This window comes from Ovis canadensis, chromosome 8 (genome assembly GCF_042477335.2).
Source record: "Ovis canadensis isolate MfBH-ARS-UI-01 breed Bighorn chromosome 8, ARS-UI_OviCan_v2, whole genome shotgun sequence".
NCBI classification, from domain to species: Eukaryota; Metazoa; Chordata; class Mammalia; order Artiodactyla; family Bovidae; genus Ovis; species Ovis canadensis.
The window spans coordinates 20176404-20191590 of record NC_091252.1 but is presented as its reverse complement, the minus strand read 5'-3'; the positions used below and the strand labels follow the sequence as shown (position 1 = coordinate 20191590).

The following is a 15187-nucleotide window of genomic DNA, read 5'->3' as shown; positions in this document are numbered from 1 at the left end:
AAGATCTTATATGTGAAGGGTTTGCCTAGTATCTGATTCATACTAAGCACCCAATAAAATGTTTGCAATTATCATTATTTATCCTCTCCACTGGATCAGAAGCAATTTTATTTCAGAAATTCATTTTTTACTCTAATACAACAACGTTTGGTATATAGAAAGCACTGAATAAATATGAGTGAACCGAATAAATGGTTCATAGGACTTCAGTGAAATTTTAAAGCAATTTAACCATAAGATTAGCACAATTAAATCATGTGCACGAATCTAATTCTAAGAACACACAAATCACCAAAAAAGAGAGAATTCAGGAAAACAGGTTTGTCTTCTAAAACCTGCTTGCTAACTTATAACTAACTTCTCAGACATTCCTCCACATCCCATACCACCTCTCCCAACCCTGCAACACACACACGCACAAACACACATACAAATGAGTTATTTCATTAGCTATCTTCTAATTCTGATATTTTAACAGAGCGGACATTTTTGGATTAAAAACAGTGACAAATTAAATAACAGTTTAAACTTTCTATCTGTTCAAAATCTTGTCCACAGATCATTCAGCACTCTATAAGAAATCTGATATGAAACTCTTAAAATATACAATGAACAGTGCTATTCTACATTTAATATTCTCAAATAGACATCAAAAATATTTTTAGAGTTAAAAAAAAAGATTGCCATCTTTTGCAGTGAATCTCATTCAAGGATCTACTTTAAGAGAAAAATGGGAGATGTATTATAATAGAAACACAGGTGAAAATACAGGGAGATGTAGTATAATAGAAACACAGGTGGGTTCAACGGTGCTTATTAGAACACTAGCAAGAAACATCCTCTTTGTGTAAAATACCTGATTGTCTATAGTACTTTAAACTATTAAAATAGTATTTAATGATAGTGGGGAATGCTCATAACATTGTAAATGAAAAGACAAGGTATAACATAATACAAACAGAAGGTGGTTTAATCGATATTAAGGTGCTTTTCCCTTAGTAATAGGATTATTCATGGTGTTTGTCCCCCTGTATTTTTAAATGATCTGCAAGAAGCATGAGTTAATTTTAAAATGTCCTTTATATGTTTAATAGCTATGATCTATAAGAATAACTACAGAGGGATTTCGCTGGTGGTCCAGTGGTTAAGACTCTGTACTTCCAATGCACGGGGCGCGAGCGCGAGTTTAATCCCTACTTGGAGAACTAAGATTTCCTATGCCGCGTGGCGCAGCCAAAAAATAAATAAAAACTACAGAATGTGTCTAACTGAAAGAGTAAAGTCATCCTTGAATACATTTAACTAGCTGTACTGTCATAAACTCAGAGAAGCTGCATCACACACAGAAAGGTACATCTGTTAACTGACCGACCTAGCGTTCCAGTCAGCACAGTTCTCTGCGGTGCCAAGTCGTCACCGTGGAATGTTACGTAGCACGGTTCTCTTTGAGGAAGGGAGACAAAGTTGTACAAAAATGACTACAGGGGTTCAGGGTAGTGGAGAACTGTAAACTTCCACTTTAAAAAAAGCCTCTCTTGGTAACATCTTCAAGCCCTGGAAAACATATTCTCAAATATTTGCTTTTTCACAAAAAGTATTATAGTTGTTCATATATTAAGCTCTGGCTTCCTTAAAAGCAAATGTACCCTTATATTCACCACCTTCAAATGGGAACCAGCAGTAAATCCTATTATCAGAAAATGTCAGCTAAACATAAATTGCATTTCTGTTTTTATCAACATTTCCATACAGGTTTGTGATATGGTAATCATGATCTCAAATCTTACACTGTGTTTTCATTTTCAGTAGTCAAGCAAACCTAACGAACTTCCATGTAACACGTTAAAAGGCACCAACGATAGATTTTTCTCAAAATTTACATAGATGAGGAAGTCTTTGGGATCTGTGACATGATACTACAAGGTGCGGATATAGAGGTTGTCATGAGGTCAGTCTTGTATATATAAAGACAATGAACTCGGCATATCAGCAGCAGGGCTGGCAGGATTTGGCCCGTCAGTCCACTGGTTTTCCAGGGTGATGATGGATTTGCATTGATTTGGATTCCCTGTTTGGTCTCGGTCCTCAGAGAAAGGGAGGCAGCCTGCACCTGGAGCTGGTGCGGGCCTGGAGAGCTGCGCATGCAAAGCTGTCTCACCTGGTGATTGAGTGACTTCACGGCCCTGAACTTGGTCTTATTTGTTGTTCTCACCAGCTGAGCTAACTCATCTTTTAAGATAGAATTACAGAGGCTAGTACAGCTTTCCAGAGTTTTCTTTTTCACTTCCCAAGAAATACCACCATTAAATTTCTGAAATACTTCCTATTATATGATGGACTCATATGAGCTCAGAGGAGCTTTACAGTAATAAGATTTCCTGTGACCAAATTATTTCAAACATATTTAAGCATACTCAGGGGTCTGAATGTCTTTTTCATCACAGGGGACTGGAATCAAATCCCTTATGATTATACAGTAGAAGTGACAAATAGATTCAAGGGATTAGATCTGATAGAGTGCTTGAAGAACCATTTGTGACATTGTACAGGAAGCGACGACCAAAACCATCCCACAGAAACAGAAATGCAAAAAAGGCAAAATGGTTGTCTGAGGAGGCCTTACAAATAGCTGAGAAAAGAAGAGACATGAAAGGCAAAGGAGAAAAGTAAAGATATACCCATCTGAATACAGAGTTCCAAAGAACAGCAAGGAGAAATAAGAAAGCCTTCCTTAGTGATCAATGCAAAGAAATAGAGGAAAACAATAGAATGGGAAAGACTAGAGATCTCTTCAAGAAAATTAGAGATACCAAGGGAACATTTTATGCAAAAATGGGCAAAATACAGGACAGAAACAGTATGGACCTAACAGAAGCAAAAGATATTAAGAAGAGGTGGCAAGAATACATAGACAAACTATATAAAAGAGAGCTTAATGGCCCAGATAACCACAATAATGTCATCACTCACATAGAACCAGACATCCTGGAGTGAGAAGTCAAGTGGGCCTTAGAAAGCATCACTATGAACAAAGCTGGTGAAGGTGATGAAACTTCAGCTCAGCTATTTCAAATCCTAAAAGATGATGCTGTGAAAGTGCTGCACTCAATATACCAGCCAATTTGGAAAACTCAGTGTGGCCACAGGACTGGAAGAGGTCAGTTTTCATTCCAATCCCAAAGAAAGGCAATGCCAAAGAATGCTCAAACTACCACACAATTGTACTCATCTAACATGCTAGCAAAGTAATGTTCAAAATTCTCCAAGCTAAGGCTTCAACAGTATGTGAACCGAGAACTTCCAGATGTTCAGGCTGGATTTAGAAAAGGCAGAGGAACTAGAGATCAAATTGTCAACATCCTCTGGATCATTAAAAAAAAGCAAGAGAATTCCAGAAAACCATCTGCTTCATTGACTATGCTAAAGCCTTTGACTGTGTGGATCACAACAAACGGTGGAAAATTCTTCAAAAAACGGGAATACCAGATCACCTTACCTGCCTCCTAAGAAATCTGTATGCAGGTCAAGAAGCAACAGAACTGGACATGGAACAACAGACTGGTTCAAAATTGGGAAAGGGGTACGTCAAGGCTGTGTACTGTCACCCTGCTTATTTAACTTCTATGCAGAGTACATCATGCGAAATGCCGGGCTGGATGAAGCACAGGCCAGAATCAAGATTGGCAGGAGAAATATCAATAGTCTCAGATATGCATGCACCCTTATGGCAGAAAGCGAAAAGGAACTAAAGAGTCTCTTGAAAGTGAAAGAAGAGAGTGAAAAACCTGGCCTAAAACTCAACATTCAAAAAACTACGATCACAGCACCCAGTCCCATCACTTCATGGCAAATAGATGGGAGAAAAGTAGAAGCAGTGATTAATTTTATCTTCTTGGCCTCCAAAATTGCTGAGGATGGTAACTGCTGCCATGAAATTAAACGAGCTTGCTCCTTGGAAGGAAAGCTATGACTAGCCTAGATAGTGTGTTAAAAGGCAGAGATGTCACTTTGCCAGCAAAGGTCTGTATAGTTAAAGCTATGGATTTTCTCGTAGTCATGTATGGATGTGAGAGTTGGACCATAAAGAAGGCTGAGTACCAAAGAACTGATGCTTTTGAACTGTGATGTTGGAGAAGACTCTTGAGAGTCCTTTGGAGTCTCAATCCTAAAGGAAATCAACCCTGAATATTCACTGTAAAGACTGATGGTGAAGCTGAAGCTCTACTACTTTGGCCACCTGATCCAAAGAGCTGACTCATCAGTAAAGACCCTGATTCTGGAAAAGACTGAAGGCAGGAGAAGGGGATGACAGAGGAAGAGATGGTTGGATGGCATCATTGACTCAATGGACATGAATTTGAGCAAGTTCTGGGAGATGGTGAAGGACAGGAATGCCTGGCATGCTGCAGTCCACGGGGGCTCAAAGAGCTGGACATGACTGAGCCAATGAACAACAACAATAGGGGTCTGAAATTCATTTTTTTTTTTAACACACTGGAAGTTAAATTTAAACAAATATAGTGCATGTTTGAGTGCAAAGCAAAAACAATAAAACAAATTCACATCAATTGCCTTTTTGAAAATTAGACATGAGGATTTCAAAGGTCTCAAGGTAGGTAATTAACAATACCATCATGTGGTCATAAAAGGACTGGAAGGGGAGGATGGAACCTAAGACCTAGTCCTGGTTGTTGCTGTATAACAACAGGTCACCACTATTAAGATTTTCATTTGTAGGGTAGAATGAGAATCTGGGCTTGACACATTTAAGAGCCCATCCAGTTTTAAAATAGTGAGAATTCTGATTCTTGTTAAAAATACATAAATTATATACTAAATATTTTTAAATCTAGATTTTTTTGTTTAACTCATGGCAAAGTTAGAGCTGCAGAAATGTTTTAAGGTAAGAGATGACCTCTTTTAAGGCAAGAGAGAGTAACATGGAAACTTATATTACCATATGTAAAATAGATAGCCAATTTGCTGTATGTCTTAGGAAACTCAAACAGGGGCTTTGTGTCAACCTAGAGGAGTGGGATGGGGAGGGGGATGGAAGCAAGGTTCAAAAGAGAGGGCATACGTGTATACCTATGGCTGATTCATGTTGAGGTCTGACAGAAAACAACAAAATTCTTAAAGTAATTATCCTTCAATAAAAAATAAATTTTAAACTAAAAAAAAAAAAAGGTAAAACACAACATAAAACCAGCCTGTGTTTTTAATCGAACATTTCTAGGAATGAAACATATCTGTACAAAACACCCTCAAGGAGCTGTTTTTCTCCTTCTAAAACACAGGATCACCTGGACAATACAGAATATATTTTCTTAAACTATTTCAAGCACAGCACTGCAGAGTTACTGAAAGATTTAAAAAGGACATCATCGAGGTCTTTTCCATATACAATCTAGAAGTCTCATTTCCTTCTTCCCTCTCCTTTACTATGAAAAATCCTTGCACAAGTGTAAAAGTGAAACTTGAATCTCATCTGAAAAATGTCTCTCTTCACTTTAGGGTGCTGCTCTCTGAAGGATGGATGACCGAATGGATTTTGGAGCAGGAAGAAAGCACGGACCAAACTGGTTTTAACCTTGCAAACCAGCACAGATGATAGCAAAGCTTCCCAAACTAGAGCTGCAAAGCCTCTGATGTCCTCAAGTAAGTAAGCCCCACATTTGGAACACAAGTCTAAGATGATGAGATGGTTGGATGGCATCACCGACTCGACAGACATGAGTTTGTGCAAACTCCGGAGTTGGTGATGGACAGGGAAGCCTGGTGTACTGCAGTCCATGGGGTCACAAAGAGTTGGCAACTGAAATGAATGACAGAATCCCTAAGGAAACAATGACAGTTCATTTGGGATCGTCTTTTTTTTTCCCTACCCACTTTAGTTAAGACAGAAAACAAAGCTGTAACTTATTTCTGATTCTATATTGAGGTGACCATAATCCACATTTGCTCCCAATTAAGGTAATTTTAAAGGATTTACCATTTATTTCAACCAATCTTTTCTCTATCTCTAGGGGGGAAAAATCTTATCTACTATCAGTCTTTCAATTTAAGCAGCTCGTCTGTCTTTAAATTTTTTATTTAATGTGCTTCAAAGACTCCTCACTTTGTAAGAAAAACCTATCAGTTGTAAGGTATAAATGTGCCTAGTGGGTCACTATTAAATCACATGGGGAAGCAAAATTGATGATACATGTATTAATGTTGCAAACTGAATTAGTCCATTGGAAGGGGGGAGTTACAATTCAGGGTCAAGGTGTATTAGCCTAAATTCTTGCCACTTTAAATTGAAATTTATTGGACATTTTAATAACCTTTTAAATTGAGGGATTTATCAAGTGCTTACATTTTTAAGTATTTTTCTAACTTTCCTCAAATGAAACTGGCAAAGAAAAAAGGGTGTTTTCTGCTGAAACCTTTGCTGAGTAACAGAATGTATCACCAAGCAAAATAAATTTCAAAAATGGATTACTTGTAGGTTTCTAGGATTGATAATGCATAATGATACCAAGAAACAGTGTTTAAAACAAGTACACTTCAAGTGACAATACTGTCATTTTCTTTTTGCCTATTCAGTTATCCTTACTGAATTTCTGCAGCACTTATCTGCCAAGGAATTCAGAATGCGTTAGAAACTTACGCTGTGCTGTGCTTAGCGGCTCAGTTGTGTCTGGCTCTTTGCGATCCCGTGGACTGTAGCCCGCCAGGCTCCTCTGTCCATGGGATTGTCCAGGCAAGATTACTGGAGTGGGTTGCCATTTCCTTCTCCAGGGGATCTTCCCAACCCAGCGATCGAACCCAGATCTTCCACACTGCAGGCAGATTCTTTACCAGCTGCACTACCAGAGAAGCCCTACAAGCTTATAGACTTAGAGTATTATAACCATACAATAGAATTGTTTTCAAACAGTAACATTTTTTACCTTAAGAATGTGTATCACCATGTATTGGGGAATAGTAAGCAGTGATATGATATTAAATTGGGAAGTATATACAAAGGAAGAAGCAAGAAATCAAACTTCAAAAAAGCCATCACTTAACAGGCTAAAAACTCAGCTTCACTGTACCACAGATTCTGCTTCAGTGAGTTGATGATGAGAAAATCTAGACTAACCTATCTACTGCTTTCCTGGATCTTAAAGGTCAGTTTTAACTGTTAGACTTTCACATGATGAAATAATTCTTCTGAACAGAGACTCTATAAATATTACAATTTGTTGTTTTGTACAATATCAGCAAACTTACCAATGAAAGTCCATTGGCAGTTTATTCCTAAGATGGTGTGCTTTTATTTATTAGATATTTTTGGTAATTTGGCATCATCCTTAGGAAATAATGGCAGCTGGCCAGTTTATGAATTCCTGGTGAACATTTAAAATGTTTAATGGAATATTAAGTACCATATATTTAACCTTTTTTTAGGTAATTATAGGATCTAAAGTATAACCCCAAAATAATGAATACTATTTCATAAAATGAGCCTTAGAAAACTTAATATAAGTTAAAATTAAAATATCATATCTGTCTAAACAAGCAACAAATTCAGATATTTTTAGCTCTATTTTGAAAACTTCTGACTTTAACTCAAAGAGGGAAAATGTTTCTATTCTATTCTAAAAAAACATTTCTACAACTAAAGTAGTACCTAATCCTATTTCATTTATAAAAATATGGAAACATTTTATTTCAAATATAAAACTCTCTAGAACATAATCATTTTAAAGGGAAAGAAGGGCCCTAAGACTTACTGATACAAATTTACCTACACTTTAAATTAAATAATAATAGCTAAATTAAGATCACTGTATATAAGAGGTTAGAGATTAATGGAATTTACTCTTAAGCTTAATTGGCAAATGATAAACTGAAAAAAAAAGAAATTCTTGCCTATCATTGACAATACCACTTCATTAACCAATTGCTTTTATTTATCGTTAAATGTGATTCATTCTTCATAAAGGTGTATATGCTAACACTGAATTTAGCTTAGCAAAATGTCCCCAAATGCTTAAATACTGAATTGAACATAAGAAACTGATTGAGACACTTGTTTATAAACAGTTAGCTCTGGTTATTTCCTCAAATTCATATCATACCATGACAATTTTTTAAGCACATTAGCAGGGTCTCTGATAATCAAACCATCAACCCTGTATGTTCCATTCTATGCATTAAAAAAAATATATTCTCAGGAAAATCTAAGTTCCAATTTACATTATGATATCAGGAATTTATTTACATTTTTAAATCTTTTATTTTAGAATATTGTCTTAAGACACTTCACTTTCATACATTTATTTGCGTTATATTTGTTTCACACTCTGCTCTAAAAATCCACAGAACAATTTTCTATGGAGGGTTTTATTATGTAACTAATTTTGTTCTGTCCTAACTTAATCAGCCTAGGAAAAACCCCAAAATGTGAACTGTTTGTCTTACAGAAATCTTCCTTCTTACCAACTTTGTAATGCTTTTACAAAACTGTTTAATGAATAGCATTAACTTTCACATGAATATTCAACTTCTCTATGTAAATCGTGAAAGGATCCACCATCTCAAATCTATCTCCAAAGCCTATCTGTATAAAACACTGCTCCTGTTTCATTCTCAGCTATAACTAACAGCTTAATTATCAGCAGAACCAAAACCATTCAGTATCACTGCCCCTAATCCATTTTTCAAATAGCAAACTTGAACACAGCTGTAATTCTTTTAAGAATCTTTATTGAATTTTTTTTAACAATTTAGTTTGTTGGCTCTCGATGCAGTTTATAAAAAAACTTCAGCATAGTTTCATATAAACTGCAATCAAAAAAGTAACTTGTCAAGAAGTTATCTGAAGTTGCAAGTTATTTTTTGAAATATGCAGAACAGTAAAATGTAAGCATGCTCTCGAATGCAGGGGCTCCTGTGGACTATGGAGTTACTCTGAAGAGCTTGCTAAGGTCTGCAGGCAGTTTATGAAATGCAATCATTCTCTCCACGATTTCGGTACATGAGAATAAAACTGATATTTATGAAATAAGTCTTTTTCTCAAAAAAGTTGAGGCAGCTTTTGTTGAATGCTATCAGTGAGAGTACATTTGCTACACCTTGAACTGTACTAAGAGAAAAACAGCCAGGAGGCCATGTTCATGCTGAAACTTGAAAACATCCCTCCACACATGTTGAGTTCCAAGAAGGAAGAGGATAAAACACTATGCACAGTTGTTCATCGTCCCACAGTAACAGAACACACCAAGAAACTTTACAGAAGGGAGAAATTCCCTTCGCTGCTTTCAGTCAAGGTCACTGGCGGCTACAGTGGAGGGTGGAGGTGAAGCAAGCCTAGGACGGGATAAAGCTGAAGTCTACATCTCATGCAGAGTTGTCCTGGTTCTGTCCTCACGCGCTTCTCAGACATCCGAATTCGAGCTGAGGTTTGTTAACCTGGGGTCCGCATTGATTTCGTATCTGTAATGATACCCTTCCATGTGATCCCTACAGGCATCTCTGATGTTATGCATCCACTTCTTTATCCCTTTACGGTTCAAATACAGAACCAGGAGGAAGATGGCGCCTATCAGGGCTAAAACAATACCCAGGAACACATAGGACGTCTGCAGGGATGGCGGGAGGATAGGGTCACAGTCCAGGTCGGAGCTGTTGAGTTCCAAGAGGACTCGATGCCTCATTTTCTCCGGGAACGCACAGGTGAGCCTGCCTTTGCCCTGCACTACCTCGGTCTCCTTGAGCCAGGCCACCATGTCCACCATGTGGCAGTCACAGACCCAGGGATTGTCGTCCAGGAAGACCCGGACGTGGGGCAGGCTTTGCAGCTCGGCCAGGGTGCCGTTGCGCAGGACCTTGAGGGCGTTGTCCTCCAGGTGCAGGCTTTCGAGGTGCGTCAGGTTCCGGAAGGACACGTGGGTCAGGCCCACCAGAGAGTTGTTGCGCAGGTCCAGGTGCCGGAGACCGGGCAGATGGGCCAGGACGTCGCGGGGCAGGTAGAGGAGCTGGTTGCTGGCCAGCTCCAGGCGGCGGAGCCCCCGCAGCGCGTGGCCAGCTCGCAGGGCCGCCGCCACCATCCCCTCCAGGCTCAGGTTCTGCCGCTCGGCCGCGGGGAGCTCGAGGCGGTTCAAGATGAGCTCCGCCAGGGGGCTGGGGGCCACGACGCTGGCGTTGCTGCCCGAGAAGGCGAAGGGGCTGAGGTCGGCCAGCGGGTTGTGGCTGAGGTCAAGCTGGCGCAGGCCGGGCAGGTGCTCGAAGGCGCCGGCGTCCACCTCCTTCAGGCGGTTGCCGCTGAGGTTGAGCGCGGCCAGGTCCGCCAGCGGCGGCCGGCGGGCGAAGGCGCCGGCGGGCAGCACTGCCAGTTGGTTGCCCGTGAGGAAGAGGTTGCGCACGTAGGGGGGCAGGTCGGCCGGCACCTCGGTCAGGTTGCGGTTCACGCACTTGACGGTGCGCGCGGCCTCGGAGCACTCACACGGCGCTGGGCATCGGCCCGGCAGCGCGGGCTGCCCGGACGCCGCGGGCGCCGGGAGCGACGCCGAGGAGGTGGAGGAGGACGCCGACGAGGGGAGGGAGGTCGAGGAGACCCAGCCCAGGAGGACCAGCGCCAGCCGCGCCAGCCGCAGCCGCCCGTCCCCGGCGGCGGGGCCCCGGGAGCACCCCCCAGGCATCGCGGCTCGGGTGTCCCCGGAGCCGGGCTGGGACGCCGCCCGCTCCGAAGGTTCGGGAGACGGGGCTCCGAAGGGCGCGGGCCGGCCGGAAGCTTCTGGAGAAAACTTTCCTCTCGTGGGAGCGGAGGAGGGCCGCCGCCAACGCCGCCGCCGGAACTTGGCCAACCCCCTGGCCACCGGGCGTCCCCCTCCCGGGGCCGAGTCCCCCGCCCCTTCCCTCCAGAAGGTACGCACGGCGGGTCGGGACGCTCGGCTCCGCGCTCCTCCTCCCGCTCTCTTTGCGGCCGCCGCCCCCGGGTGGCACCTCCCGCCTCTTTTGTTGGCGCCTCCCGCAGGATCCGCTGCGCGACCTGGGACAAGCGGGAGACAAGCGTGAGGCGTGGTGGCGCCCGCGGCTCCCCGAGGGCAGGAATCGCCGCCGCGAGCCAAGCCGACCCCACCGGGTACCCGAGACCTCCCTCCGAAAGCCCGTCCGGGCCTCGCCTCCCGGGCGAGGGGCAGGCGACCCGAGGGGCGAAGCACAGTGTTGCAGCGTCCCGAGCCCTCACTATATATACCCTTCCCAGCTCCCGCCCTCCTCCTTTCCCCGATCAGACTCATCCCCCGCGTCTAAACTTCTTGCTTAATTCCCAGCGCCTCCCGACTAAAACTTCTCCTTCCCAGCTCCTTCCCCCCACCGCCTCCGCGGACGACCTGCCTTCCGGGGTGTCCGCCCCCGCCCGGACCTCTCCTCCAGGTCCAGGTTAGGACGAGATGGAAGTTTCAGGTTACAGGAGTCTTTTGATGTCTTTCAGGACCCTGAAGGATTAAGTGGAAAGCACTCGGCTGGCGCCCCCAGCCCGCGCCCCAGCCAGCCCCATTAGACCCGAGGGCGTTCAAGTCATCTCCAAAAGGGAGGCGTGGGGGAGGCCGCAAACCAAGCGGCGGTGGGACCCCCCGGACCGGCGCTAGTCTCCTGCCTGAGGATGGGGAGGGGCCCCGGAGCCGCCCCCCAGGCCCCTATTTCCTCCTCCGCCCCCTAGGCTCTCGCCTTCTCCGCTTACTCCCCGGCGCTCACCTCCGCACTCGAGATAACTCCCAGTCTCACCAGAGTCGCAGCGACTTGCCCGTTCAGCGCTGCAGGCGCCGATTCTCCTCGCACCCCAGCCCCTGGCCCAACCTCCGCAGCTGGGAAAAACCAACCCTGGGGGCGGGGAGGGGAGGTGCGGAGGGCCAGGGCTGCGCGGCGAGCCTGAGCTGCGCTCGGTAGGGGGATGTAAGGAAGGAGGCGAGGGGGGATCTAGACCGCGCGCCTCCTCCTGGTGGAAATTGACAAGGAATGTGCCGGAAAAGGTGAGGGAATCCCTTTTTCTCCCCCTTTCCCTGGGATCCTTTGGTGGTTCCTCATTTTGCATACTGGGTTTTACCTTGGACTGAAACAAAACCTCTCGTGCATCTCGTGAAATTCGCCCTGATCTGGGCACTTAAAGCGGTAACCAGGTAGATAGAGGCATAACAGAGCAGGAGCGTCAAGAAATGAGCTGCAAATGTACAGCGGCAGCAGGAAAACGCCCAGCTGCCTGCAAGGGAGTTTCGGAAAGGCTCCCCAGCCAAGTGATGCTTTAGACTGCCAACTTCGGATTTAGGTGTAATTAATCCGTCCCCACCTGTCCCGCCCCCGTCACCCCCGCACTTCTCAGATAGTTACAGAACTTGTGAAGGGAAGAGAGCCAACTTGAAGAAGAAGGGCGGGGGAGACGATGGGTGGAGAAGCGATTCACTCTTGATTCATTAGTTTTCCTGCTTCCCAAATTAAAAGCAGAGGGAAGAAAACGGCCGCCAAACCGTCCTAGAAACAAAAGACAAATAGCGAGGACGTGAGTCACCGGAAAGCGGACCCGCCCCCCTCCCCAGACGTGGCAGCCGTGTGTCAGCGCAAGTCAGTTAGCTGGGAGAGTTCGCAGGGTAGGGGGTGGGAGGCCGCCAGGGAGAATAGAAGTTTGGTAACCCAAGTCTGACGCTGCAGGATGCGCCCGGTAGGCAAGGAGCAGAGAGGCTAGGATTGGGGCAGGAGACAGGGAATGATTGATTACAGACAGGATTTGTTACCCCGGAGAGGTTTGGGGTCCTGAAAGCTCTATTCTTGTTCTCTCAATGAGTGTCTGTCTCTTTTGTCCCGAAAAAATAATATCCCTAAAAGAGTGAGAAAGTGCTGGTTATTCAAGGTTCTTCATTTTAGAGAGAAAATGGCAATTAGAGAAAACAGTTGCAAAAAAATAAGATCTGGTAATATAAAAAGGATCCAATAAGGAATGCTGAAGTTTGTACCTATGGCATGGGCCTGCCTTTAGTGTGAAGGAAAGGTCCCAATTGTCAAGTCACTTCTTGATTACTTTCGTGGGAAGAAATAGACTGCACCGCCAACAGCAAGAAGGGCCCAGGTGATACCTAGAGGGCATGAAGACTGCAAAAGAATTGTGCAAAAAGCCAGTTTTGTTCATTTGCATCCTCAGCACTTTTATCTAAATCTTTTTCGTGTTTTTAAAAGTGCTTTGTAATACGAATGTGAAACATTTTCAAAAAAAGAATCTCAAAAGCTGGAGTCATGTTCTGTATCCTGATGGTGGTGGTGGTTACATAAGTCTAGATATGCGTTAAAATTTACAGAACCTTGCACACTGAATCAGTTTTACTGTATGATAATTTTTAAACAAAATTAGTTATTCATGGGAAAAAAATACTAATGCTCTGCCTTGGTATTCTGGTTCTGCTGTATTGAGGAGAGTAAGAAGATTCTAAATATCTTTAGAATTTAGAAAGATATATTCTCATCTGATCTCCCATCAGCTCAGCAATATAGATACCAGTAGTTATTCGTATAATTCTGTTTCACAAATGAAAAAACTGGGGCTCTGAGCTGAGATTAATTCACATTGACAGTGTCTTTTACTTGCCAAACCTCCTGCTGATCACTTTACAGAAATCATCTCATTTGTTCTTCCCATCAGTACTCAGGTAGATTCTCTCACTCCAGTTTTAAAGAGAAGAAAACTGAAGCCGAAATAAATTATGTAACTTGTTCTAATGTGTGGTGGAGGTAAGGACTGGGCCCAGATTTGTCTGCTTTTCGTGTGTATCTCACATTCCACGTCTAGGCAAAATTGAGGCACTTATGCAAAGTCCTACACTGCATACCTTAGGCAGAACCAAAGCCTCTCCCCTGGTTCGCTTTCTCCTTATTTTCTTCTACCTGCCTGCAGCTGGCAGTTAGTTGGTTATGGCTGCTGAATCAGGACTCAGAAATTTGGGGTCATTTTTAGCTCTACCACTTACTGTGTGGCTTCAGTATACTTCTGTTTCTTAATCTGTAAAATAGGACCACTGATAAAACATTATGACATTTCCATGAGAATTGAGATAAGATATCTAACATGCTTGGCAGAATTGCCTGTTATTATTTTGTTATTCTTAATCTTCATTGCTCTCTCGCTTGCCATTTGTTCTGTACCCACCAAATCACTGTAACTATATTAGTTATAGGAGTCCAAGGATGGATAGTCTAAGGTCTCCTTCAAGTAGAATTGCCAGATTTAGCAAATAAAAATACAGGACACTCAGTTACCTGGACACCTGAATTCCAGGTATACAATGAATGGTTTTTTTTCGTATGAATATGCTCCATGCAATATTTGGGATGTACCTATGCTTAAAAAAAAAATCCCTTTTTACCTGCAACTCTAATTTAACTGGGCATCCTATATTTGGTCTGGTAACAGAAGAGTTCATAACCTGGTGGAAGAAACAGACAGAAATAAAAGCTTTCATTGCAGAACACTGAGGGCAGTTTACTGTGGGTATCTTTCCAGTCTCTCTGTTTGTATATATTTTACTTTTGTTTCTAATATTTTTTATATGAATGGGATCATAGTCTATGTATTATATTATTCATGATTTTTAAAATTTTAAGACAACTATGCCTCATTCTGTGTCCATACTTTCTTTGTTTTAAAGATTGCAAAATGTAGTGTGGACTGTTTTACCACATTTTTAAAACTGCCCTATTGAAAGACAGTAAGATCAGTAACTACTTTTTGAAGAACTCTCCTTCAAGTGAGAAAAGCTTACTAGGATGAGTTCTATTTTGATTGTCTTAAGCATTTAATTATCCGAAATTATCATACTTGCTTAACTCCTGACAGCTTGAAAATTTTTTGTGTGTGATGCTATTTACATGCTCTAAAGCAGGACAGAGAATTTCAAAGCACATTTTCCTCCATTTATTCTTCCCTTCCAAAATAAAAGAAGGATCTGAATGTCCTAATGGAGAAGAACCAATCCAGTGCATTTCATAGGTCACATTGTGGCCTCCAGGAAAATGTCTCTGCACTGTTATTTATGCAGCACATTGTTTCTCCAGGAACCATTTTTCTTCTAATGACCCAAAGGAAAGTCATTAGTAAATTTTTGAAATATTGCTGTTAAATTCTGGGAAGGCAAAGAACAATGAGGTATTAAAAAAAAAAAAAAAACGACGGATG

General features: G+C 42.8%; 1 protein-coding gene and 1 long non-coding RNA gene across 6 annotated transcripts in view; one reads left to right on the top strand and one right to left on the bottom strand.

Moving 5' to 3' along the window:
- Positions 1-15187, top strand: part of LOC138445214 (uncharacterized) — an 86869-nt gene that overhangs the window by 33701 nt on the left and 37981 nt on the right. For all 3 annotated transcript variants that reach the window (XR_011258756.1, XR_011258755.1, XR_011258757.1), the window contains exon 2: positions 5515-5658. This is a non-coding gene — a long non-coding RNA (uncharacterized lncRNA). The remainder of the gene's footprint in view (positions 1-5514; positions 5659-15187) is intronic.
- Positions 8720-13228, bottom strand: TPBG (trophoblast glycoprotein). 3 transcript variants are annotated; one of them, XM_069598968.1, is made up of 3 exons: positions 11728-11923; positions 11368-11468; positions 8720-11020 (listed from the first exon to the last, which is right to left on the bottom strand). In XM_069598968.1, exon 3 carries the CDS (start codon positions 10668-10670, stop codon positions 9408-9410), a length of 1263 nt encoding a protein of 420 aa, XP_069455069.1. In that variant the 5' UTR covers positions 10671-11020; positions 11368-11468; positions 11728-11923; the 3' UTR covers positions 8720-9407. The 3 variants fall into 3 exon arrangements, with proteins under 3 accessions (XP_069455069.1, XP_069455070.1, XP_069455068.1); XM_069598969.1 differs by having other exon boundaries at positions 11396-11468; positions 11728-11818; XM_069598967.1 differs by lacking the exon at positions 11368-11468 and having other exon boundaries at positions 11728-13228.